This window comes from Mauremys mutica, chromosome 1, assembly GCF_020497125.1.
Source record: "Mauremys mutica isolate MM-2020 ecotype Southern chromosome 1, ASM2049712v1, whole genome shotgun sequence".
Classification (NCBI taxonomy): domain Eukaryota; kingdom Metazoa; phylum Chordata; order Testudines; family Geoemydidae; genus Mauremys; species Mauremys mutica.
Genome location: NC_059072.1, coordinates 289,350,322 through 289,377,712, shown reverse-complemented (window position 1 = coordinate 289,377,712; position 27,391 = coordinate 289,350,322). Strand labels below are relative to the sequence as shown.

Below are 27,391 nucleotides of genomic sequence, written 5' to 3'. Positions count from 1 at the left end.
GTAACAGGTGCTTTTGGGACTTAGAGCCTAATTCTGGCCCAGATTCTGTTCTGTATGGGTGACTCTGCTGCTCTGTGCAATTGTGCATTGCATTAATTGAAGAGACTGGAAAAGGGCAAGTACGGTAATTAGTCAGTTGGTCATGCAGAAAACAGACTTGTGGCTAAGTGCCACTAAACATTGAATGCACAGATGTACAATACCATCAACTTTTGCTCTCTGTGGTACCCAGCTAATCTATGGCAGGTAGAGTAAAGATCTGTCTTAGTCCAGGTTTTCAGTCTCTTGGAAGCAACAACATAAATTTCTTAACCACTGGGAAGAGAAAATGGTGTGTTTTGACTGACCTAAAAAACAAGCCACATAAGCAGAAAATCATCAAAACAGTAAAAACACCAGATGGGCCAAATATGCTAGTGAGGATTTTAGGTTTCAGACTGAACTCAGATTTACCTAAAAATCAGTCAATGCGCATAAAAAAAAGTTCTGGAACTTGTACGATTCCAAACTTAGTATAACACTCTTTTACAATATAGCAAGGGTTCTGAACCTTTTTTCTTTTTGAGGCCCACCCAACATGCTATAAAAACTCCACAGCCCACCTGTGCCACAACAACTGTTTTTCTGCATATCCAGTAGATTAAAAGCCAGGACTGGCATTAGGGGGTAGAAAGCAGGGAAATTGCCGAGGCAGAATGTCACAGAGGGCCCTGCAAAGCTAAGAGGCTCACATTTTGGCTTCAGCCCTGCACAGCAGTGCTTGGGCTTTCTGACCTGGGCCCCAGAAACTCTAACGCCAGCCCTACTGTCTATTTTGGCGGATCCCTGACACCTGCTCGCGGACCCCATAGGGGTCTCAGACCTCTGACTGAGAACCAAAGTAATAAAGTACATTTCTTTAAGCATGTTCAACTCCCCTCTACTGGCCAAGTTAACTCTTTTGTAGCCTTGTCTTCTAAATATTTAAGTTACATTGGAAGCCTTCATTTACTTACTATATGATTATGTTCACAATTACCGTACATTGAATTTACAGATATGTCCCATCTGAATCCTAGACCTCAATGAATCAGACCCAGCTGGAGTGTTCCATGCAACCGCCAATGGGAACGCTATTCTTAAAGCCTCAATCCTGCAAGCACAAACATACTTAAGTTGCTACAGAATAGTCCCATTGATTTCACCCATTGTGTCCACTGATGGGATCACTTACAGTAGTAAAATTAAGCATGTTCACGTTTGCAGGGCCGGGGCTTTAGTTCTTTCCTTCATCAGATCTATCTTATCTTCCTCCCATTTCTAATATGCTCGGGGGTGGGCACTGGAAGCCTGAGTGATCCACATCATACCGCCAATTTTTAAGGAGAATTTCCCACTGATTTCAGTTGGAAATTCAGCTTAGAAATGATGGGAAATCTAACTCAGAATGTTCTTCTTTCTGAAGACGAGTTTAGTCATCTCCACACTTCTTTGACTGGGCTTAGGGAACATAGTGCTCTAGAAACTGGTATGGAATTTAGTGGTGTTACACTACTTTATCCCAGCAGAGGATCTGGCCCCTTAGAGTTCTTTCCTTTCCAAGGTCAGACTAATCCTCCTCTCATTGTCTTCTGGAAAAAAAGTTCTGGCGTACAGACATTTTTTTTCTTTTGTCACACATGGAAGCAGCCAGCATCTTCCTGATGTAGATGCTCTGGGGTTAGGGAAGGAGGGGGCCTGCATTTCAAAATAGATATGTGTTTCTTTAAGCCAGACATTCTTAAATGGAATATTTAGAACTGTTCATTGTTTGGTACTTATTTACCTTCAGAATATAGGTTTGCTGTGGGAGATGCATCTGCAATAAAGAAGCAAATAGCAGAGAGAAGAAGCAGCAAATCAGTTGGGCTGTAAATATTCAGACTTATTTTACAGATAATGATGGAAATATTAAGTTATGCCTGTTCAGTTAGAGAAAGAAAGCAAAGGGAAGGGGTGGGAGGAGAGAAGTGAACCCTAAAGTTCAGCGTGTTTGATATTTTGGATTTGAACATTGCCCATATGCTCTGCCTACCTGTTTCCTTTGCATGATCAGACAGGGGCTTTAAGGATTCAGAGAGCCGATCATCCTTGAAAACTTCAATGAGCATGGTGTATATCAATTTCCAGGGATTATTTGTCATTTTATGTGACATATTTCAGTCCCCTACCTGATAATATGAAGAATGGAGCTGAGCGATAGCACAAAGAGATGATGTGATGTGTATGTTTCTGATTCAAAACAGAATCCCTAATCTCATTTTAAACTCATTGGACTTGAAAGTGTCATACACCCCTCTTTATATATAGAGAGATAAATATAGATATAGATATATAAATATATACAGATATCAGTATTTTTTCAGTCATGATGATTTGCTGTGGATCTATATCTATATCAAGAGATATATATTCCCAGTAAAGGCATTGTGCCTGAAAAAATACTAATTGCCTCAGTCAGATGACAGATATTAGGAACTGGTTTATTCTGCAGTTGCTGTATAATGTTCATTTGCCACCAAAAGTTTGCAGGCAATGGGCTGGATTCTGCTGTCAGTTAATACTAGCGTGAATCTGATAGAGCTCCATTAAAGAAGTGGAATTATTAAAAGTTCATACTGGTATGTAAATAGGACAAGAATTATTATCATGGAATGCTGGGAGGGTGCACGTGGTGATCGTGAAAGGCGAGGAGTTTATAGGTATGAACAGTGAAGATGGCAAGTACACTACTACCACATCTTTTATTATTCAATACCAGTTTAACATAAGTATTTGCTTTATTTTGTTCACATCTGTAAACTTGAAAATATTAATGCTAGCCTAATAATTAAAGTATAAAGGTCTATATAGAACTAAATTATTTTCTTTGTTACACTGGTATAAATCTGGAATAACTCCATAGGAAACAATGGATACTATGGAATGATAGAGAAAAATCCCATCTTCTGGGTCTTTGAAGGAACTGTTGTCATATCACTCTATATTTCAGCTCTGCAGCCACACAGGCAGCCAGCCAGCCAAAACATTTAAGGTCAATATAATGAAGAAATAAACGTGAAGAATGCTTGTATTTTTCAGCCAATGTGGCTCCCTACTTCAGATTCCTGACCTCTACACATTTTCATCCCCACCCTAAAGGCAACCAATGTCAGTGATCACCAGGGTCACTTATTATTGTGTCACTAATGTTATCCATTATGAAATGACACCACTATCGATAACCCATCATTACTGCTTGAGTGCTTGTCACCAGATGACATCAGAGGGCAGCTGAATCAAGAACAGTACATTGGTAAGTAATGTATGCTGTCTAAAATTTGTTACAAATTTTGGGCCAGATATTCAGCTGGTGTGAACTGCTGCTGTGGCTCCACTAATTTAATTTACCAGCTGTGAATCTGTTATTTTATGTTTTTGGTGGTACCTTCACAAATTAAATAATAATAATTGGAATGTATTAGTTAATACATATTTATTTGTTAGGTGTCCCATACCCAAAAGGCAACATGATATAATAAATAAGTACAGTAATATCAAGAAAAAAGCAACATGGTAACCAGGGAAAAGGTACAGGAAATGCATAAGACACATATAAGCAAACATATGTGAAACAAAACATATGTAACTCTTAAAAAAAAATATAGCTAGTATGGAAACAAAAACGTCTTGAATCTCACTTGAAAGAGTATACTGTGGTATACATCTAGGGAGAACATGCCGCAGTTCTGGGACATTGATGGAAACAGCTCTGCCTTCTGTCCTTTTGAGACTACATTGTGGACCCTACCTGTCACATGGGTAGAGATTAGGTGTCCTGAACCAAATATCTCAGTCAGAATAGCCTTGATATGTGAGGACATTTGGATTCCAATCCAAGCACCACAGGCTAATCTCTGGCAGAGATTAGATATGCATTTCTTTTGATTCTCTTGAGTTTCTGTGTTTAATTGAAATGGCAATCACAAGAAATTCAGTAACAAAACAAGTTTCTTAAAATTTTGGATGTTTCAAATGGACAAAACTGAAATTAATCTAATGAGTGCAAGCACTTAATTTATAATGAAGGAGGAGCCAGAGCTGGTGCTGGGGCTCAAGCTATTTTTTTTATACATTCATAACTAATGCAGCAATCCTAGAGGGGCCAGGGCTATGAACTGCCAAGAAGAGAGGTGCTGGGACTCAGCTCTGGCAAGCCACGGCACAAATTAAGCACTGTTATTGGTGTCATATGTTTATCACTAGTGTCTAAAATGTGGCCTGAGTTTTATTTTACATACACTGGAGTGAACTGAAAATGACTGTGTTTAACTCAGGAGACTTATATCAATTTTAAACTAAAGTGAAATAAGAATCAGACATCATATCTTTTAATTAGGAAAGTTAATAACTTAATATATTTGAAAGTCTGTGTTGCGATTGCTTAATGACAATGCCATTTATTAGTGAGTTACAAACAATGGTATTTTAAAGGCACAATGCAGAACTTATTTATACAATAGGACATGAAGTTTATTTACTTCAGTATTGTATAATTGTTGTTCTAATACACAAAGGTTTATATGTCATTCAAAAACTGGAATATGAACTTGTGCATAAAAAAAACAAAGATGAGCTTAATTCAAAGTCAGTTTCTTCAAATTTCAGAAATTAAAGCTAGATCTGTGTAAATCTGTTACTTCAGGGGAATTACTCTGGACTTACACTGGTGTCACAAAGGAAAATCTGGTTTTAAATGATCAAAACACTATACAAACAGTGGTAGCTCCCCCACTCCCAATAAACAGATAATTAATTTAGTCTCCTAAAATAATTTTACTCATATATGTTTACTGAAAGAGAATATACCATATTTGTCAGGTATGAAAATCAGGTTTACCATTACTGTGCTTTGGACTCCATAACTAAATGCTACATGTTTAATTCTGTGTTTCATGACCTTCTTCTTCAGAGATGCTTACTGAGACTTCACCTCCATTTTCAATCTGATGATAAAACAAGCTAAACAAAGTTCAGACTACAGCCCACCCTTTGGAGGGTGTAGCTAAGTGACAAAATGCTTGAACTCAATGATGGCATGAGCAGCTGTTTCCCTCTGCTGCACCCTTCCTCCCACCAGATGCAGCTTAATCAAGCTCTCTGGAAGGAGAACCAGTTGCTTCAAGAGGAGAATCAGGTCCTCCGGGAAGAGAACAAGGCTTTCCGTGTGGAGAACAAGGTCTTCCACAAAGATAATCAAGCCCTTCGAGCAGAGAACCAAGCCCTTTCTGATGACAACAAGATCCTCCAGGAGAGGAAAATGGATTACTTTGAAGAGAAAAAGTTTCTTGAGAAGCAGGAAAAGGCCCTCCGAAAACAGAACAAAGCCCTTTGGGAAGAAATCAAGGCTCTCCAAGAACAGGAAATAGCCTTCCAAATGGAGGAAAAAGCACTTCAGGAAGAGACTGTGGCCCTATGGGAAGAGAACAAGGCCTTCCAAGCGCAGATTAAGGCTCTCCAGAAGGATGAGATAGCCCTTCAGGAAGAGGAAAAGGCCCTTCAGAATCAGGGGAAAGCCCTCCAGGAGGAAAAAATTGCCCTTCGTGAGGAGAACAGGGCCCTCCATGAAGAGAACAAGGCCCTTCAAAAGGAGAAGAAAGCCCTTGATGAGGAGAACAAAGCCCTCCAAGAATGGAACAAGATCCTTCATGGAGAGGAATAAGGCCATCTAGGAAGATAAGGCTCTCCAGCAGGAGAAAAGAAGAACTTTATGCAGGGGGACAATAACCTGAAACTGTAATTAGATCATGGTCCAGTTTGCAGACAAGAAGAACAACATGGACAAAGGGAGATGAACTGGATGTAGATAAGCCTGTTGGGCTCAGTGCCAAGACCTAGAAAGTTCACATGTGCTAAAATAAGTTGGGTATCTACATTCTTGATCCCAGAAATTAATAAAGTCCTACTGGAGGTGCACAATGTGCAGCATGAGACTCCTGCTTTATTTATAAAATTGATATAATTGAATTGGCTCAATTTTATTTACAATTGGATGAATACAATATGAATATTTAGGTGAATGTGCTTTTAGCAGGCTTACATCCTTATTGATTTTTGCTTTCCACAAATATACTCTAGCACTGTTGGCCAAAAATGTGATTTTGAGTGAAAAGTTGGTAAATGCTCATGGAAAGTGAATTTTGATTTTGTGAATTCTGAGAGTAAAGGAACAGCACAGGTGACTCTCTGCCACCTTTCCATTCTTCCAATCTAGAGTAATTTTATACAGTAATCTGTTTCTGAGAAGAGTCAATACCAGATACTTTATAGGAAGAGTAAGAAACCTACAATGGACAGCAGCGGAATAACTTGCCCATAGGGGAAATTTCTTCATAACTTCCACAGTTAGGTTTAGTTTATCCCCTGAAGCATAAGGTTTTATATCCCTTTTAAAATTTCCAAATTCCTTTCCTCAGGGCATAGAGCACAGGCTACAAGTGATAATGTGAAACACAGGAAGATAAAGATAGTGACTTGTGTTAACTTCCAGCCAATGTGTTATCCTACAAGTTGTGTCTCCGGTTTTCACAATGGTCCCAGTGCCTATCCATTATTGTTTGCATAGAAATGGAACAGTGGTGCAGAGTCATGGGAATTTGCAGTCAAACATGTTAATGACACTATATCATAGCACAATGACACCATTCATTTCATTACTTTACAGTTGATATCCCACGGGGAGAGACGAAAAATAAATACATAAGTAAGATGAGGAAATGAGGTGAAAGTCCTCTTCTCAAAGACTGTGAAGTGGCAACAGGTTGGTTCTATCATCAACATCATTGTCATTAGTTTTTAAAGGAAAACAGAGAGTGGAATGGAGAAAAAATGGCAGTGAGCTAGGGTTACTCAAAACACAGGGATCAGCAACTAGCCTTTTCAGAATTAATAGTCACACTTAATCAGGATGAGAGAGCATGATAATAACCTTGCAAGACAGTGTACCAATGATGATGGTTTTCTATTTAGAAAACATTTGGTTTGTAATTTCTTGAGGGGTTATTTCCATTCTGAGGTTATGTGTTTAAATAATGAAGAAATATGGCATTCTAATTTGTCTTTATAATATTAATAAGATTAAATTTACTTACATGCAGAGAAATTAATTATCTTCCATAAATACATTATGTTTAAAACATTAGTAAATTATCATGTGTAATTAGGGACTTCAAGTATGATTAACAGCATTTACAAGTATTTAAAGCAGGCTGTTTATTTCTTGTGAAAAATTAAATACCATTGTGGCACTAGTGGTGATGATGAAGCTTCAGCCTAATATCTACTAAGAGCTGTATATTGAACAAAATGTATTGCTGATAGAAAGGGCTGGTCCTGCCAGACACTGAGGATCTCTTAGTGGGTACTGAGCACCTTATGCTTCCAAGCTCACATTAAGCTCTCATTATAATGAGATCTGTAATGTTTCTTTAAATCTGTAGGAGGAAACTAGACAGGAGGGAAGAAGAGAAAGAGAAACTGACTGGCTCTACGGAAAATACTGTTTTTTTTCTTATTCTAATTAAGTGCATTGATCAATATTAGAAAATAGCATCTTTTTTTTTTGGAGATGCTCAATTATTGTCACATGCCACCCATCTCACCTAACTGGACTTTTAAAGTGATAGAGAAAAAGTGTGAAATCTTGTGAATTTACTTAGATGAAAAAGGTAACTGGAAGTAAGTAGAGCACTCAACATTAAAAGCTCTTTGCGATCCAAAGATCTCCAAGGATGAAAAGCAGAGATTGGAATGCTTAGTATGTACTTCTAAAATCAGGGAAACTTTCAAAGCTGAAGATGAGCAATCCAGATTTACATGCTTGTATTGTTAAAGACACAGAGAAAATATGCTGGGATAGCACCTGCAGAGATCTCTATTCCACATTCCGCAGTTCATAATAAATCAATTCAACGCCCTATCTGTTTAAAATTATTATGCTAGTTTATATCATGGCAGAATTCAAGCAGAGCACTAGCTTCCTTAGGTAAAGAGAAAGGAGGGCTCCAGAAAACCTACTGACCCCCTGGTGATATCAGAAATTGTGTATCTGACCAGAAAGGACTGAGCTAAAATTAGGTGGAAAAGTGAATATTTATTTGAGATATCTGACACTTGCCAACTAACAGCCCCCAAGTCAAGCACTGCCAAACACCCAAGCATAGCATCTGCTTGCAAACAGACACACTGGACAAGGGACTTTGTTGAAAATCCAGTTATACCCACTTACAAAACTGCTGTTAAATTAATTGTCAGCAGAATTGATCCTTTTACAAATCTGCTGTCTGCCAGATACCTCTGAAGGGAAGGCTGGGTAGATTGTTCAAGGGTTGAGAGTATGTGAGCAATAGGCAAGTAATAAGGCCAAAATAGGGTCCCTGATTTTTTTTTCGGAGCGGGGAGGGGAAGGTAGTGGGTATAGTGGCTATGGGAACCAGAAATCAAACATCATTTATTATTAATTGTTATATCATAAAATGCATGAGGTCTCCAATTTACCTCTAAAGATTCAATCAGTCCACTGGGCAATACTGTCACATATCCTCAGTTTCTTTGTCTCTCTCCTTCCATTCTTACAAAGAAGCCATTTGTTACTCAGAGCACAGGAATTGCACACATCTGCCTTGTCAGAAATCTGCATGATAGTCCTGTAAAGCCAATATACAATTGCTCCTCAGGCCTCAGACAATAACAAACAGCACAAATCAAAGTGACCACAGCACAATCATCATTGCACAGACCCTGTCATGCTACTGAATTCAGCAAGGGGCTTAATGACAAGAGGGTGATCAATAATGTGTAATTTTGAAAAGCAAATATGCAAATACCTCTGGTGCCTATGCCTATATTGGTCCAACATGTCTAATCTTTTTATACTTATGTAAATGATTCATTTGCATATAACCATGAGAGCTACATGCACACAGACACTCAACAGACAAGAAGGAAATTAGCAATTACAAGCTGAGTGGCCTGGCTGTAGAAAATGCCTGGGCAAGAGGCAAGGTAGAACAAAGACTAGGCCCAGGTACAGGCCACAGGGCAGGGTCCGGGTTGAATGTAAACAGTGGGGATGAGAGGCGAACAAATAGAGCAAAATGAAAATTGAAAGTCTAGCTGACAAAATGTTTATGTCCTCACCCTCAAGGTATCTGCCTCTCCACCCATTCCATCATAAAGAGCTTCTGGGTTTCCAGGCCTGGAGCACCTTGGCAAAAAGACAATGCATTTGGGGAAATAGCAGACAGCATATTAAGAAGCAAGCAGAATATTAAATACATTGGAAAGACCTGTGGCTCAGAGCTACATTGACAGTATCCCAGCACCAAGCACCCCTTCAAGGAACACCAAGCTAATGGGAGGGTGCCTCTGTACTCAGGGCCTAGGATAAAGCACTCTTCCAAGGCACCCCTATGAGAACCATCGTGGAGATTAGTTGTTTGGACACTCTGGCAGTGGACAGCATGATATCAAGGATAGTTTCACACCACCTCATTCAGTATCAGTACAATGTAAGAACAGGTACACACAGAACAGTAACCTCAATTTAACACTCATCTTGTATGTATCTCGCTCCTCAGCTGTGCCCAGTGCTCACCATAAAATGCTACCTATAACAGCAGTAAGAATCTGCTAAAAGTGAAACCTGACTGATAGAGCATTTCTGAGGGAATTCTGGCAGATAATCCGATAAATTTCATTCTGGCTCATACCAATACACCATTCTCTGCAGTACAAAAACTCCCTGTTCTTATGAGAGCTGGTAGGGAAGATAAAAGTAAACCACAAAAGAAAGTTTGCTTAGCTATGCCTTCACCAAAAGAATCTTTAAATAATGTGCACACCTGCTTAAGGCATATCCATTAAAATATGATGTTTGTGTTAATTGTGTGGAAAAAATATGCCTGGCCTTTGAAACTACTACATTTTGAGTTGCTCCAAGGAATTACTTCTCACTAAGTAGTTATCTTACTCAAACTTTCTCATGGGCATTGACTCATAGTACTCATATCAAAATATAAAATCAACAGGAGGTGTAGGAAGCAGAGTTCAGATAAGGTTTTGATGCTTATTAAAATGGCCAAAATTATACATGGTCAATAAAATCAAGACCACTGATGTATACATCTAATATACAAAGTTTTTGTACTGGAGAACGCACATGTAAGTGCTGGCATAATATTACAGGTTCAAAATGCTCTGAATCAGAGACTCAGGCTTTACTGTTTCCTCCCTGCAGTTACAGACTTTGAATGAGGTTCAGCCAAATGCATCCTGGAGTCAGCAAATGCAAACTGAATTAATGTGATACTCTCAGACTAGAGCAGAATTCCATCTCCCTATAACAGCGGATTGGTGTAATTTACATTGCTTTCCCACTTACTGACAAACTTATGCCTGATGTGTAACTTAAACATCCACTCACACCCCCTTGGCATATTGTTTTCATGCTGTTTAGACAGTAAACCAAAGAAATGACAAACATTGAAACAGCACTTAACAGGTTTTATAGTCTAGAAGAAATGGCTCCTGGATGCTTGAATTTGAGGCAATCTATAGGAAGGAAGGTTCTCTGGAAAATTCTTCCCTCAGATCCCCATATCACTGTGTAAATCAAACTACTGAAGTTCTGCTGCAAAACAGGAAGATGGGATAGGGTATGAGGGAATATGATCTAAGAAGACCTTGCAGGGAATCGATAGCATTTGCACTCTGTGGAGGAGTCCATCTGGAATGAGGTGGGCAAGTGATGAAAGGTTGTAGTTAACCACTCAAATCCATCATCTAATCCCCTCTGACTGGGAGAGCAGAGTGCAGCAGCTACAAATTTACAGTAGTCCCAAAATTACAGAAGCCATGGGACTCACTTTCCACTCTGCTTCTGACCTTATGGACTTCCTTTGCACCATGTGTATTTACCACTTGTCTGGAGGTCATGTTTGCAATGTATTATAACATTGTGCTAGTAACAGAGTACTGTACAGTGGTACCACAAGAAGAACGAGGAGTACTTGTTAGAGTTTCTTATTCTTGAATTGTTGAGGGTGATTCAAAGGGAAAACTTAGAAGGAGGGGCATAAAACTGGGCAATATAGATTGAAAATCAGGACAACTTTCCAAAGTGTGAGAATGTATTAATTAGATAGAAACATCTTAATGGATGTAGTGGAAGTACTATAACTTGAGTCATTTAAAATGAGACTAAACAAGAGATAATCCTCAGTTTACAAAAGTATGTACAAAATAACCTAGTAAAAGATCTTTTCTGCAAGGTGATGTCTAACTCAAATTACTAGTTCTAATTGTAGGGAAGAGTTGATATCCAACCATTGAGAAGAGGTGAGGAGAACTAAGAATTGTTCTGGACTGTTAATAAATGGTGATTCCATTTAAAGAGAGTGTTTTTATTAGAGATGTGCCCATGTCACAGCTTAGAATTGAAGCTGGAACCAAAGTTTCTCAAAAGTCTTGCTATTCAGAGCCAGGATTTGGATTTGGTTCATTCTCAGGAAAGAAGCAAGTCAAAAAACTAGGATCGAGCTTGCTCTAAGTTTTTGAGTGATGGTTCCAGGCTTTTGCTGCATATGCATCTCTGGTTTTGTTATTTGCATAGTTTCCAAAGATATTGCAAATTATATATGCAATTTCCTGTACATTCAAAATTCTATATTTTCATCTGAATTCCAGATAATAAATTGGATGAAACTATAAGGTGTGCAAGCTGGCAGATGTTCAGGGGAAATCTCACACGATGATATCTATTTTCAAATGTTCACGAAATGCATATTGAACAAGAACATTTAAAAATATTTAAATATTTTATACTGAGGCATCATTAACCAGTTGCATTAAACAATGCGCCTTTACAAATTGAAAAAGTCAATGTTTCCTGAAACAGTAAAGTGGGAATGTTAGGTCGTAAATTTTAAAAGAAAAGTAATATTTCAAAATTGTTCCATCTGGTGGGCACCTAAACATAGTAGTCACACCTGCCTTACCAGTAACCTGAAATGGTGCTAAAATTGAAATGCTGTCTTGGGACAATGCATAAAAGAAACAGTTGGTCGAACTAACTGGACCTCCTGTATCTGAAGATGTTGGCCAAGATTTTCAAAAGTGGCTAATGATTTTGGGTACCCAACCTGAGGCACCTTCAGAGGGTGAGTGCTTACCTTACTAGGACTTAAGCACATGTTTTGCTGGATAGGGATGGATTAAAGCACATGGTTAAGTGCTTTGCTGAACTGGAGTATATATATCTGTCTGAATTAACTGAAGAGTTAATATCATCATGAAGAACAAGCTTGGAAGAGCAATGGGGGCTTTTACCAGTGACGTCAAGAGGAGCAGGCCTATGTGTTCAAAATAGCCAAACTGGAGTGCAAAACAATGGTACCTAAATCTGTAGCTAAGCACTTTAAAAAGTGTCCTCTTTTACAGAGATGCTAAGTACACAGAGTTCCCCTTGATTTCATTAAGAGCTGCAGGTTTTCAGCACCTTTGAAAATCAGCCCACTGTTTAATTGTATAAACACGTATTTAGATGCCTAAATGTCTGTACACAGATTTGGAATTTTTGGCCCGGATACATTATGTATATCTGTCTTTTCCTCTTCTTGATCATTATAGATTCTCCTTAATTTCCTTTTTATCACATTCCCCTTACTTGCCAGCTAATTAGCAATAGAGGAGTCACCTAAACTGAGACTGAAAGTTTTGAAATATGTGTCTGAGATACAGAAATAATCATGTTAGTTATAAGCTGGGGGATATAATACCTGCACTCGGGATTTAGTGTTCTATATATAGTGTTTTGTCTTGTTTTGTAAAGAATGTGCCTGGAGAATCTTCATTTCAAAGAACAAAACAAAGGTAAAGACTTTGTTCTACTTCTATATGTTCCAAGAGTTAAGGCCCTGATTCAGCACATGTATAAGTCTAAGTAAATGAGTATTCACACTGAAATCAATAGGGTTGCTCACACATTTAAAGTAAGGCACCCAATTAAGTACCTTGCTAAATTGGGGATGCTGTGTCTATAGATGTACAATGATCTGCACAACTGAATCTACAGCATAAAAGTGCAAAATCGTTCTCTGTATTACATCAAATGTGAACAGAGTACAGACCACATTCTTTGTCAATCCAGAGAGTCAGAGCAATACCCCAGAATCACCCCTGTCTAGATAGAAGCAGGAATCCTTTGTAATCTAACTTATCTTGGGCCACCGCTGGAACAGTCGATGAAAGGCACCACTTCTAATGAATCAAAGTGGTGGGGGGGGCTTGTTTTTCAGTTAATGAGTCATAGATATTTTTAAAAATGCAACTCAACGATGGAAAGCTATTAGATTTAGAGGAAGAATGAGAGAAAATAATGAGATTAGAAAGGTGAGCTATTTTTGTGACTATGAAAGGTTGTTATTTTAATTCAATATTTATCATATTATTGCAACTTTAAAATTGGGAATTTACAGAAAAGACGCTTAGATTTTAGATACCATCTGGCACATTCAGTTCAAGACAAGTACATTGGGAAAGTATGGGAAAGTAATGACATTAAAAATGAAAATATTTTTAAAAACACAGATTTTTTTAAATAAATACAAAATGTAGCACGTGATAGAATTTTCAATTAAAGATTAGAAATTAACACATAACAGGCAAGATCCTACACCTCTTGAAATCACTGGAGTCCTGCCTTTGACTTCATTGGGAGTCAAAAATCATTGGGAGTCAAAATGAATATAGCACGTGCATCAGAAGTAAAGAGAATTGTATGTAAATATAGAAGGCCAGATTATCTCCATCAATGAGGTTGTTTTGAGCTCTGTAAGCATAAAGAGGATTTAAAGTAGCAGAATATGGCCACTGAAGAATTCCCCCAGTGCAGGGGATCTCTCCACTGGCAGAATGCTGGTGAAGAGATTTCTGTTGAATGTGGCTTATCAGAGTTTGATTTGCTCTAGTACAGCTCTAATACATTCAGTTCTCCACTGGCACAAGTTAGAACTCTTTCACTCTAACTTGAACCAGACCCAAATAGCTCAGGATCAGGAAGACATAACTGGTGTCCTGATGGCTCACTATCTCCACTATGCCCACTCTCTCCTTGGGCAGGGTGAAAACTCTGCCCACAGACATCAATAAATATAGTAAATTTGGTTTATATTGTTATGTTGCATGATTTAGACATGCCATGCCATATCACCCTATATTTTGAGCTGCAGTAGCATCTTTCATACAATGATTTTAAACCACTTTCTGAAATATTATTATTACATCCGCTTAACAGATGGGTACATTGAGACATAAAAACAAGTGAAGTGACTGTCCACAGTTATAAAGCTACTTAATGGCAGGGACAGGAATGTGACACAAAAGTCCTGACTCTAGGGCAGTTGCTCTAACCTTCAGATATACCTTGTCCCACCTTAGTACAAAAAGAACAGGAGTACTTGTGGCACCTTAGAGACTAACAAATTTATTTGAGCATAAGCTTTCATGGGCTACAGCTCACTTCTTCGGATGCATAGAATGGAACATACAGACAGAAGGTATTTATACATACAGAGAACATGAAAAGGTGGAAGTATGCATACCAATTAAGAGGCCAATCAATTGAGATGAACTGTCAGCAGCAGGAGAAAAAAAACCTTTGAGGTGATAATCGAGATGACCCATAGGGGTGTGAGGAGAGCTTAACATGGGGAAATAGATTCAATTAGTGTAATGACCCAACCATTCCCAGTCTCTGTTTAAACCTAAGTTAATTGTATCTAATTTGCATATTAATTCGAGTTCAGCTGTCTCTCTTTGGAGTCTGTTTTTGAAGTTTTTTTGTTGCAAAATTGACATCTTCAAGTCTGTCACTGAGTGGTTAGAGAGGTTGAAGTGTTCTCCCACTGTTTTTTGAATGTTATGATTCCTGATGTCAGATTTGTGTCCATTTATTCTTTTGCGTAGAGACTGTCTGGTTTGGCCAATGTACATGGCAGAGGGGCATTGCTGGCACATGATAGCATATATCACATTGGTAGATGTGCAGGTGAACGAGCCCCTGATGGCATGGCTGATGTGATTAGGTCCTATGATGGTGTCACTTGAATAGATATGTGGACAGAATACAGAATATTTTCATGGAGAAACTGCTGTCTGTGTTTCTCTTCTTCCTGCAGGAAGTCATCAAGGGAAGCTTTGAACAGCTGCTGGATTTCTGAAGGGATCAGAACTGGTTCCCTTGTGTTCTGCAGGAACAGAAATTTGGGGATGCTGCTGGAAGGTGACTCCTACTTCAGAAATATTTCCTGAGTGCTTGCCAACAGCTGTGGAAACTCTGCAAGGAAATCAGTGGCTACACTCCCAAGTCCCAGTTACAGAAGCATTAGTGGGTGTGTGCACAAGTGGTGCTCGTTTTCACTGATCCCAGAACTGTGCACAACACATCCAGCTGTAAACACTTTAGGGGTATTTTGGACTTCCAAAAGTAGTTTTAAATCCTCTTTATGATTGCTTTCGCACAGAACGTGGCTGGCCTTTGCCTGAGTGTGCAAAGGGGAGGAAAGAGGGAATGTGGAGCTTGCCACAAATACAGTCATTGTATTCACATGATATCAAGGAATGCACCCCACTGATGTCTGAAACGTTCTAGCTAGTCCAAAAGGATTGGAGAGAGCAGGAGCTAGAATTATAGAGGGAAAAAAACCAAACCCCTCTGTGCTGGGTAGCAGAGTTGGCCAGCCATGATAAGCAATGTATGCTGCACCCTCTTAAGAAAAAGCTGGTGCAGGTCTACTGCCCGTGTTCCTTTGTCCCTACTGTACCTATGCAACAATGTTTCCCAGAGCTTGCACCATGCAGTGCAGTTCCGCATCATCCCCAACCATGGGTGCTAGGTTTGTATAATTTTTGGTGGTGCCCAGAACAGGTCCAAGCAGGGTCCCTTTGGAGGGGCCCTGTGCTTCAGGGGGACACAGGATCCAGGGCAGCCTGGAGGGTTAGAGGGGGGCCTGGCACCAGCAGAAGCGAGCGACTTGGCCCCAGCCCACCCCACTCCCCCAGCTCCTGGCGTCACTCGGTGGTGGAAGCTGGAAAGAGGTGGCGGCTTGGGGGAAGGGGTGGAATGGGGGAGGGGTGGAGCAGGGGCAGGAAGAGTCAGGGCAGGGACTTGGGGAAAGGGGTGGAGTGGGGGGTGGAGCGGAGTGGGGTAGCCTGGGGCCAGGTGGCTCACTGCTGCCAGTGCCAGGTCCCCTGCTAGCTCCCCAGGATGCCCTGGACCCTGCATCCCCCTGAGGCATTGCCCCCGCCCCCCAAGCAGTTGTCCCGGTCCGTCCTATGGATAGAATGACTCTGAAACTATAAGCCCAAGCATTGGTGAAGCCTGGCCCATGTTCCTGAATATTGGTGGAACACAGGCAGCCTGGGCCCATATAACTTGCCGCTTATGTCTCCAACCCCAGCACAAGTTCGTATCTAATAGGCATGACTAAAGGACATCAGGAGGAGCCAAGATAAATACTAAATTCCTTTACAAAGCTGATATATTTTACAAAGATTGATGATGCCTGTTCACTCCATCTCATGTTGGATTGACACGTAGTTATTTGCAAGGGTCACTTCTCTATCGCTAAAAATCATTTAGGAACTATTAAACAGAAATAAAATCAGATGCCAAAACTTTGTCCGTATTTAAGAAATTAGATTCTGCAAATTATTTACTTGTTATTGAATTCAATCAAAACAAAAATAATGTATCAATTCTACATAAAGAGTTTTTAAAGTGAAATACTATAATTAAATTAAACACTAATTGCTGAAACTTATTTTTTTTCATTATCTATATGAAAACTGTGCTCCTTTTTTAAAGCTACATTATATAATTTTACAAGAGCTCTCTCTTGTGGACATAAAAGTTTCTGCATTGTAACCAGTTATAGTAGTCACAGGACTTGTTAATATAAGTTTAGATCCTGCAAATGCATGCTAATGCAGAGAAAAATAATAATCATACACAGTCCAAATAGGCAGCAGTTAATAATAATATCACTGAAGCCACAATGGATTATCTACCAATCTGTTTGTTAAACAAGGAATGCAGGCCCTGTTATAAGTACAGTCCTAGAATCACCTGAAATCAAGTCCTGTTGGTCCTATACACCTTGAATAAGATGAAAGGATCCAGATGCAAAGACAGGGAATACGTTAACCAAATTAATGCAATACTTGGATAGAGGGATAGATTTGTGATCACTGGAAACTGATGTATTGTGAGAACTGCTACAGCAAAAACATCCCCTGTGCTTGTTTTATGTGGTCTTCTTAGCATATGCGCAACGTGCCTCAGGTGTCATGTGACCAGGACTCCTCACCAGTCCTCACTGCTTGTTGAATAATTAGCTTCCCTGGCCCGGGCTGGCTACTGACGGGGAGTGTGATGTGAATGATGATCCATGTCCCCCTCGTATATGGTGATTCAACTAATCGGGTGAGACTATAGCTCAGTTTGATTAATAAACAATACTTAATCTATCTTCTACAACTGACCACAAGGGAACTAATTCATAAGTCTTCACCTTTAGAAAATTTCTTCAAAACCCGCCTGCAAATGCATACAGGGACCATGATTATCACTGGGGATCAAACTCCTCAACTTCAATGCAGATCAAACTCGATTCCAGCAGCACAAAGGGCTTACGCATTGTAATATTAAATGTTGCCGTGTCTAATTTTTAAGTGCCGAGAACATCACTGAAACACCAATTGGACCAGAAAGCCTGAGTTAGGCACAAAGGCTCCCTGTGCAATGAATGGGGCACTTAAGAATGGGATCCACTCTAGACCCGGAGCCACCTAAACTGGTGTAGCTAATTATTTTATATAATCAGTTAATTATGGTATCTATTGTTGTGGTTAATCCATATGTAATGAATGTATATTTAATAGATTTAAACTGCAGGTATCAATGTAAGACTACATAGGATAGTATAGGATTGATAAACATATATTATTGGTAAGAGTGTTTTAGGTATATAAGTAAGAATGGGATATGTTGTAAAACAAGGCCCACGGGACTGAGGCCTGTCAAATTTCAACGTAGCCATAATGGGCCCTAGGTCTGAAGAAAGATGACATGACTAGTTGACCCAGGATTAACCCTGTACCAGTAAAGTTGCAAGATTATTGTAAAAGATGTGCTAATTGGAGATGTTTGTGAAGACACACCACAATGTGCCCATCACTACTGCAAAATGCTGGATTGAAACATCATGGGAAATTCTGCGATGACCGTAAGTTACCATGGGGTTTTGTTGATGTAAATGTTAATGAAGATAAGGGGAGCTAAGAGGATAACCTATGAAAAGACAAGAACCCCAACATTTATGGAGTGTGGAAGTCCAGATAAGGAAAAAGGAGCTTGGAATCCTCATGCATATCCATAAGGGTTATAGGTGTGAGTGTAACACAAGATAAAAGAGGTTCCCCAGCATGAATAAGGAAGGAAGAATCCATCAGGAGGTCCTCCACAAATGACCAGCTGTTGAAAGATACACCCATCTCTATGGTATCCTTGAGGTTGTGAGTATGAAATCATTGAAGCTAGACATCTTATAGTTTGTGTCTTTCTCTGTGTATGTCTCAGTAGCTTTGGCTTTGTTCATCTATTAATGAAATTGTTAATAAAAGGATGATTGATATCTGTGAATGTTGTGGTCATTGCTATTGTTCTTCATGTGCTCTTAGAAACCTAATGATATTTCTAACATTGATTCTCTCTCCCACTAATTCTAATATTGTAGCTGTTAGGGAGTATGAACCTTTGGTAGAGGTGACTGTGGTTTAAGGTACCTTTGGTAATATCAACCCATCAATATTATAAAGCAGGAGTGGCCAAAATGCAGCTCATGAGCCACAAGCGGCTCTTTTACAGTTAAAGTGCAGCTTGCAGAGTCCCCACCCACCCATCCTCCCGATTCTCTGCCTACCAGACTGGGGGCAGGGAAGAGCTCGAGCCTTCTACCAGTGACGACTGGTGCCTGTTGAGAGTGGGGAGGGCAGAATTTAAAGGTTTGTGCACCCCCAACAGCTTGAGTCATGCCCCGCACCCCCAAGTGTGCCTCACCTCTTACCCTCAGCAGCCCCTCCCAGCAGGAAAGGCAGTGGCAAACAGCTGGGAACTGCAGGGAGGGGCTGCTGTTTTAGTTCCACAGGGAGAGGCAACAGCAAAAGCATCAGCTCTCCCTGCAGCTCCCAGCTGTTTGCTGCTGCCTCTCCCTATGGCTGCAGCTCCCAACTTTAGGGATGGGGCCCGGTGGCACCATGTGACTGAGCCAGCGAAGCTTGGCAAAAATTGGAGGAAGGGGGATGTCCCACATGCATTGGCTTTGGACGGACTGGGGCAGGGTTCCTCAGGGATTGAGGGTGGAGCGGGTTCCTCAGGGCTTCAGCCCCGGGTCTCGAACTTCTGAATATTGAGATATGTAGCTCAGAGGATCAATAAGTTTAGTCACTCCTGTTATAAAGGCTACACCAGCCAATGGGAGATTCTGATGAGAGGGGTGTGTTTAAGTTCTGCCCCTCTCATGGAGTTATGCACCTAAGTCTGGGCTGCAGGAAGGCATATATTTCTGCTTATAATACACAACTTTGAACCCCTCTTCTTGAGTTAGGTTTTATTACATATATGGCAATTTTCTGCCACATCCATGGGAGACAATAACAAGTTAAATTAACTATTTTGGGGGTCCATTATATTAAATTAATGGTTTAGCGATTATTGTGGGCCAGGATAGCATGTATCCTTTTGAATGGGGAGATGTGACAGATGTGAGACCTGGGGGTTCAAAGGAATATATTGAACAATGTGCCAGACAGGAATGGACCTTTGGAACAAAAAGTGCTAGCTTGTTTTCCTGGGGAATATATAGGGAGAAGTGAATGCAAATTCCCCACCTCCGGTTATGCAAAAACCCAGCTTTTTGAAGCTACATTCTAAAAATTGGTCTATTGTCTGCTGATCAACAGTTACATGAGGCCAAGGTTAACGGCCCAAGTTGTATAAAGGAAAGACTGAACTATTTGTGGTTGCTCTGGTTCTGAATCTGAAACATTTATTAACTGGTAACTACAGGAAAAACCCATTAGTGGGTTTTGAAGGACGGACACCTATAAGATCCCAAAGTTGGAGTTGAGGTAAGCTTTTTACCATGAGTATAGGTTATTTATCTTTAATATGTTTTCTCTAGTATCAGAGGGGTAGCCGTGTTAGTCTGGATCTGTAAAAGCAGCAAAGAGTCCTGTGGCACCTTATAAACTAACAGATGTTTTGGAGCATGAGCTTTTCGCGAGCATCCGACGAAGTGGGTATTCACCCACGAAAGCTCATGCTCCAAAACGTCTGTTAGTCTATAAGGTGCCACAGGACTCTTTGCTGCTTTTATGTTTTCTCTGTAATTCATCTTTCATCTTAAAAATACATGCGTTTGTTTATAAAGAGCTGTGTGGTAACATACAACTGAAGGCAATTACACAGTTCCTAATCTCTGGAAAGAAAGCAAAGAACAGAGGCTGGTCTGTTTAGGCCAGAGGTCGGCAACCACCGGCCGCGGTTCGCTGTCCCAGGCCAATGGGGGCAGCAGGAAGCCGTGGCCATCACATCCCTTGCCCGCACTGCTTTATGCCGCCCCCATTGGCCTGGGACTGTGAATCGTGGGCAGTGGGAGCCGTGATCTGCCGAACCTGCCGACTTGGCAGGTAAACAAACTGGCCCGGCTCGCCAGGGTACTTACCCTGGTGAGTCGTGTGCCAGAGGTTGCCAACCCCTGGCTTAGGCAATCTGGCTTGCTGGGAATATCACAGGATAGGCAGGGAATTGTGCAGCCTGAAAAATTCTCTGGTCAGGAGGGAGAGAAATGCAGGTCTTTACCCAAGAAAGTTGATGGTTATGAGCCAGAAATCTTTAAGTGGGTGCCCTTATTGGACTATGGAAGAGGAATACAAGTACAGTTGCTCGGAATTGTGACAGATGGCTTTGGTGCCTAAACAGTTCTTGCAAGAAATGCCAGTGGTGGTGGCGATGCTGCCACCTTATAATGTTTAGCCAGTGGTTAAAGCACTCACCTGATATTTGGGAGACCCAGGTTTAATTCTGTCTCTGCCTGCCGAGGAGAAAAGATTTGAATACTATCTCTGCAGCGAATGGCCTAACCACTGAGCTATGGGACACAGCAATGTGGAGCTTCCTTATTCTCTGCTGTTGAAGCTGTGCCACTGTGGCTAAGTACTTAAATCGTCATTGGAATAGGGGCACTGGACCCAGGTGGGTCCCCCAACCAGTGTCACCACCAAGCTACAGAATCATTCTCACTCTCTCTCAGGCCCAATGACTGTTTCCGAAATATGATTTATCCACCACCCCCACAGATTTCTAAACATATCTAAAACCTATATATTTTGTAGGATCCAAGCTTGTCAAACTTGGAAAAACAAAACAAAACAAAATATTTTAGAAATCAGTTTTTAGATTTTAGATTTCAGAAATCAGTTGTGGTCAAAACTGTCCAATGTTTTGTCAAAGTTTCACTTAATTCAAAATATAGTTGTAGTTGCTATAAAAGCCCACACTGCAGCAGTACTAGCATATTCGGTACAATACCTAAAGATCTGTTTCCCATATTTGTCAAACAATTGTCCCTTTATAGCAGTGGTTCTCAGTTGGCGGCTTGTGACCCTCTGAGGGCTGAGAGCAGGTTTCAGGGGGGCCACCAAACAAGGCTGGCATTAGCGTTGCTGGGGCGGCCCAGGGCAGAAAGCCCAAGCTGGAGCCCCACTGGGGTTGAAGCCCATGCCATTTAGCTTCACAGGCTCCACTGTGGCGTGGGGCCACGGGCAATGGCTCTGCTTGCTGCCCCATAACACCAGCCCTGGCTTTTATATGTAGAAAACCATCTGTTGTGACACAGCTGGGCCATGGAGTTTTTATTGCATATGAGAGCGGGGTGTGGGGGAGTGCAAAGAAAAAGTTTGAGAAACACTGACATACAGGAACCAAAAAATAAAACAATCTATTTCACTTTGAAACTGAAATCAAAAGTCACTCCCTCGTTAATAACGGTGCCTTTAGTATGCACAGCCACAGGGGGAAATAATTTTAACACCAACTGACCTCATTTTTAAGCCTTCTCTTGGACAATCACATTGAATGTCACTGGTGGTGTGAAATGGCATTAGGTGGATGAATCTAATTTGTTCATGTAACACATACAATTTTAATCAAGGTCTCATTGATGTTTTGTTTATTGTGAATTGGCTTTGTTGTTTCTACAGAAAAGTGACATGAAAAAAGCAGGCTTAATATAGTGCTGGCAGTTGTGCCACATGACAACTTGGCAACTGACACTTGTTTTAAGAGTCCTACCCCTTCCCCTCCTCAGTTCAACCCCGAATAAAGAATTCATCGAGTAAAGAACCACATTACAGTGGCTAGCATACTTGCAACTCAGTTTCAGCTGTCTCATTCATTAACTTGATGATGTCTCTCAAGAGAGAAAAATAACCACAATGCACTCTAAACTTAGCTGTGATGTGAAGGTTATATAACTACAGTTGGTTGAAAAAATTCTGATGGACGTTTTCCATTAGAAAATGCTGATTTTAAACAACAACAAAAAAAGTTTAATTTTGATAAGGTTGAAGCAATTAATTTTAGTACAGGGGTCGGCAACCTGTGGCACGCGGCTTGCCAGGGTAAGCACCCTGGCGAGCTGGGTCAGTTTGTTTACCTGCCACGTTGGCAAGTTCGGCGGACCGCGGCTCCCACTGGCCATGGTTCACCATCCCAGGCCAATGGGGGTGGCAGGAAGTTGTGGCCAGCACATCCCTCACCCGCGCCACTTCCCGCTGCCCCCATTGGCCTAGGACGGTGAACCGCGGACAGTGGGAGCTGTGGTCCGCCAAACCTGCCAACGCTGCAGATAAACAAACTGGCCCGGCCTGCCACGGTGCTTACCCTGGCGAGCTGCATGCCACAGGTTGTCGACCCCTGTTCTATATGGTGCACTTGGAGAGTCTGTATTTAGTCCTAAGTAGAGCCCCCTCCATGCCAGTCTAAACACTCAAAGGAGGCCTTTAGGGGCAGCAGTCATGGAACCAAATTGCCCAGAGCTGGAGAAAGGCCCCAGGGGATGGTGTGGAGGCACTGAACTTTGTGCATATGATCATATACTTCCAGAACAATTCACAAGATCTCAGAATAACTACAGGTTTGGAGGTCCAAAACTCAACACAACAAAAAATCTGTGCAAGGAAACCTCACCTAATTTTCTGCCTCTCGGGCCTCTTCCCATTAGACTTCCATCAGGAGGGCAGGATCTGCCCATGGATAAATAAAGCAAGTACCTTATCATTAGATGCTAGTATGTGGGGTACACATTTTCTTATTATGGTTACTATTGTAAACATCCACCAGATGTCAGTGCATGCTTGCAAAATGGCTTAAGAGTTCTAAAGCTATTATGTTTCAAGTACAAATCTTGTCTATCCTTAATATACTACTGAAGTACAAAATGTCAGTATATAGCTAATGCTGCTGCTAAAAGAACAGCTTGCAAATGCACACCAGAGTAAGACATTCTTTGGCCTGTCTTAATTATAGATTTTTAAAAATAAAGGGCTCTGATTCTAAATTGTGCCCCACTTTATGTAGTCATCTAGCCCAGTACAAAGTGGTGTTTCGCACTACCAGTTTGCTGCATTTGGTAGCTCATTACACACCCTTTGAACTAGTGTAGATGACCTAAGAAAGTGCAGGGCAAAGAAGAATCAGCGTCTAGGACCACTTACAGTGGTATAAATCAAAAGTAATTCCACTGAAGTCACTGGAGTTATACTAGTGTAAAGTAAGAGCAAAATCAGGCCCTACGATGCTTTTTGGAATTCCAATAATTCCCATATGCTTTAGGGTTTAAAATGATTTTTTGCAGGCTATTAGTCTGTAATAGGTTTTCAGACAGGAAATTTAAAACTATTTCATTGAGAAGAATGGGTTTACTGCACATGCATGCCAGTTTTTTTCACCTAAATATTAGTAAGTATTTTACAACAGCTTTAATAAACATATGCAGAGCCAGCTTGACACAATATGTTGTGAAGTCTCTTTCCAAATGTTACCCAGCTACTGTACAGTGAAAGTGTTCAAGGACTGTTGAATGTAAGCGGCATTTGATCAAGTCCATAAGGAATGATTTTTTTTTTTTAAAGATTCTATTATTCTTTAGAACAGTGACTGTCTCTAACTTCTTCAGGTGACCTGAAGAACAGCTCTATGTGGCTTGAAAGCTTGTGTCTCTAGGGTGACCAGTGTCGCAATCCGATGCATAGTTATGGCTCTGTATGGCCAATTGTCGGTCCACGGCCATCTTGTCCTGTTAAAAGGACAAGGCAGCCTCCATCTTGGACCAAGTTCTTGTTGTATAGGAGAGGGCAGAGACTCAATCCTGCCCAGCAACACTGGCTGTGTATGCTCTCCTGTGTTTTTGTTTTTTTCTCTCTCCTGCTGGGCCATCTAAAGGTCAGGCTAGTTCTGTGTGTGAAGGCCTGATTCTGCCCGTCAACCTGTTTTTTTTGGGTCAGTCGTCTGGAGGTCAGGTTAATTCTGCCCAGAGACTCACTTTCCCGCTCTTTTTGGACCCAGTCATCTAAGGGTCAAGTTTGTTTACTTGTTAACTCCAGTGTGCCGTGTGCAAATCCTTCCGACGTGGGGTGGCAACAGCTCGAAGCCTGAAGGGAGGAGGGACCAGGGAGCCAATCAGATGTTGACACGAGGGAGTGAGACCTCTCAATAAAACTAGGTTTCCCCCCAAAATTTGTGTGGAGCATCCGCGTGTTAGCTGAAGGACCTGATCACTCTTTCGGCCAGGGTCTCCACCCGGTAAAGCGCGCTCGTGTCGTATCGTTTGGATTCGTTGTCGTTTGGACCCGATCCCTGTCAGCTCGTCATGCTTCTGGTGTCTGTTCTGCTGGTCAGCTGCGCCTGGAGTGCGGTATTTGCTTTTTAATATCTGACAGTTAGCTTATCTAGCCTCTTATTTTTCCCCTCCCTAACTTGGTACCAAATATCTACTCAGGATATCAGGATTGTATTAGTGAGCTCAGAATTGCACAATTGCTTAGCTAGCTTGTATAATTGTTCTATTTGTTATTGAATTGTTAATTGCAAACTGTTTTATGTGTTTGAATCACTGCTCTGTCTTTGTCCAGAGTGAATGAATCTGGGAGCTGTCTCCACCTGGAGATTAGCTGACCAAGGGGTTCCTGTCCCCGCGGTCTGAATGAGTGGAATCTGCCCAGCTGCAGCCGCACCACACTCTGGGTTACCCTTAGTGTGAAAGCAAGGGTGGCTGAGGCAGTGGCCCGTGGGTCTCTTTCTCTGTGTTGCACCGGGCACCGCCCTGACGAACCCGATTCCCATCTTGTGTGATTGGTGTGTCTGCCTATCTGGTGTGGTGTGGTGAGCAGTATAAAGTGTATTATTACTGTGTTTTGGGGTGTGTTTGCACTTTTGATACCATCCCAGCCAAAGTTGCCTACTCCCCCGGCCCAAGTTGTAATTATCCCCCAAATAAACGCAGCCACTTGGCTTTTCATTGTTATTCTGGTCCTGCCTGTTTTTCCTCACTCAATACCAAGCTTTAACGAACCGCAATCTATTTCGGACAACCAGATGTCCTGATTTTATAGGGACAGTCCTGATATTTGGGGCTTTTTTTTTATATGGGCTCCTATTACCCCCCACCCCCTGTCCCAATTTTTCACATTTGCTATCTGGTCACTCTATGTGTCTTTCAGCAACAGAAATTGGTCCAATAAAAGGTATTACCTCACCAATCTTGTATCTCTAATATCCTGGGACCAACATGGCTACAACTACACAAACAAGCTTGCTGCTTATCACAGCCAGGTACTTCGCTCCTCTAGGCTGCTGCCAGCTGAACTGAGATGCTCCACTGATCATCTGTATTTCTCTGCATGACACATCACATCATACACAAACCACTGTTTTAGAACAAGATCACTTTATTTTTGTTTTGGTGCAAAGCTGACACCTTTGCTTCTCTCTCTCTCTCATTTCCTAAAATATGTCAGTTAAGACACTGACTTTGAATGTAGCCTAAGCATATACAGTTGCTTGGTATATACACCGGTATCCCTGAGCACCTTGCCTATGCCAATCTATACCTCAGTAATAGATGCAGCCATACATATAAGTATAAATAAAAGAATGCTTCTGTCACTCGAGGAGATGATGTTCCCACACCAATGGAAAAAAAAACATTTATCAATGTAGGCTATACATTAGTTATGCTGGTGCAGCAATGGAAACCTAGCTATGCTGGTATAGTCTCCATACCTTAGACATACCATTAGTCAAGAAAACTGCCTATTGAAACCTGAGTAAAGATTCAGTTATGATTTTAGAAATGAGTCCCAGATATGTGATATTTGGTTCAGTCAAAGGATATGTCAGTTTCTGATGGTTAATATTAGGGCCTCTGCCACAGAAAATCTGTCTGAAGGGGTGTTGCAGGAGTGCCCATAATGTATCTTGTTCTGGGAGGTCTAGAACTAGTCAGCAGAGCTGCCAAAATGCGTGACACTGGCTGAGAATGGACTATGTCCACAGTACTCCTGGGTGCATTGATTCAGTGTCTCTCAAACAGCCTCCACTGACCAGCCCTAGGCACAAATTGAAGCTACTTGGGTAGGATCTTGGCAAAAATACAGTCTGTCCTCCCTTTTGGATGGATTCCCCACGGACTTAGGGGACTGTACAGGGAACAAATATAGTCTGATGAGCATAGTCTAGTATAAACTTACAACCATTTTATCTCATGTATCCTATTGTTTTGTTTCTTAGTATTCCAAATAGCCTCTGACTCTGCGAACTTTACTACAAACAGTCAAATGAAACAAGCTGTCATTCTTGGTTACACCACAACCCTCATTCTTTTCAGTATCATATAACTGAAATCCCATGTGATCAGTGTTCTAGCCATTTTACTGTCTCTATTTATATGCATAAACAATTCCTAGTCTGTCTTCTCATTTTGCCCTGGGGATATAACAGTTTTTTGTATGTAACTATCTTTTACTTCAATACAGTTTGTCACTATATTTACCAATAGCATTGTGCCATGCAACAATGCAGTTTTATATTTCCCTTTCATTATTGTATGAACATCTTTCTACATAGATGCTATTTATCCTCTACAAAAAAAAATCTACATTAAAAAGCCATTATTAAGGTTGTAAAGACCAACACTCAAAAGTTAGAAAATGACAT

The 27,391-nt window shown here is 40.9% G+C and overlaps 1 protein-coding gene across 2 annotated transcripts; it reads left to right on the top strand.

The window, feature by feature from the left end:
* Nucleotides 1–1,836: 1,836 nt before the first annotated feature.
* Nucleotides 1,837–5,968, top strand: LOC123348596 (coiled-coil domain-containing protein 70-like). 2 transcript variants are annotated; one of them, XM_044986174.1, is made up of 3 exons: nt 1,837–1,889; nt 3,160–3,313; nt 4,970–5,968. In XM_044986174.1, exon 3 carries the CDS (start codon nt 5,075–5,077, stop codon nt 5,717–5,719), a length of 645 nt encoding a protein of 214 aa, XP_044842109.1. In that variant the 5' UTR covers nt 1,837–1,889; nt 3,160–3,313; nt 4,970–5,074; the 3' UTR covers nt 5,720–5,968. The 2 variants fall into 2 exon arrangements, with proteins under 2 accessions (XP_044842109.1, XP_044842101.1); XM_044986166.1 differs by having other exon boundaries at nt 1,839–1,889; nt 3,100–3,313.
* The last annotated feature ends 21,423 nt before the right edge of the window (nt 5,969–27,391 follow it).

Bases quoted from the DNA above. Each gene is read 5' to 3' on its own strand.
- LOC123348596 (XM_044986174.1), top strand. From the start codon at position 5,075: ATGCTTGAACTCAATGATGGCATGAGCAGCTGTTTCCCTCTGCTGCAC.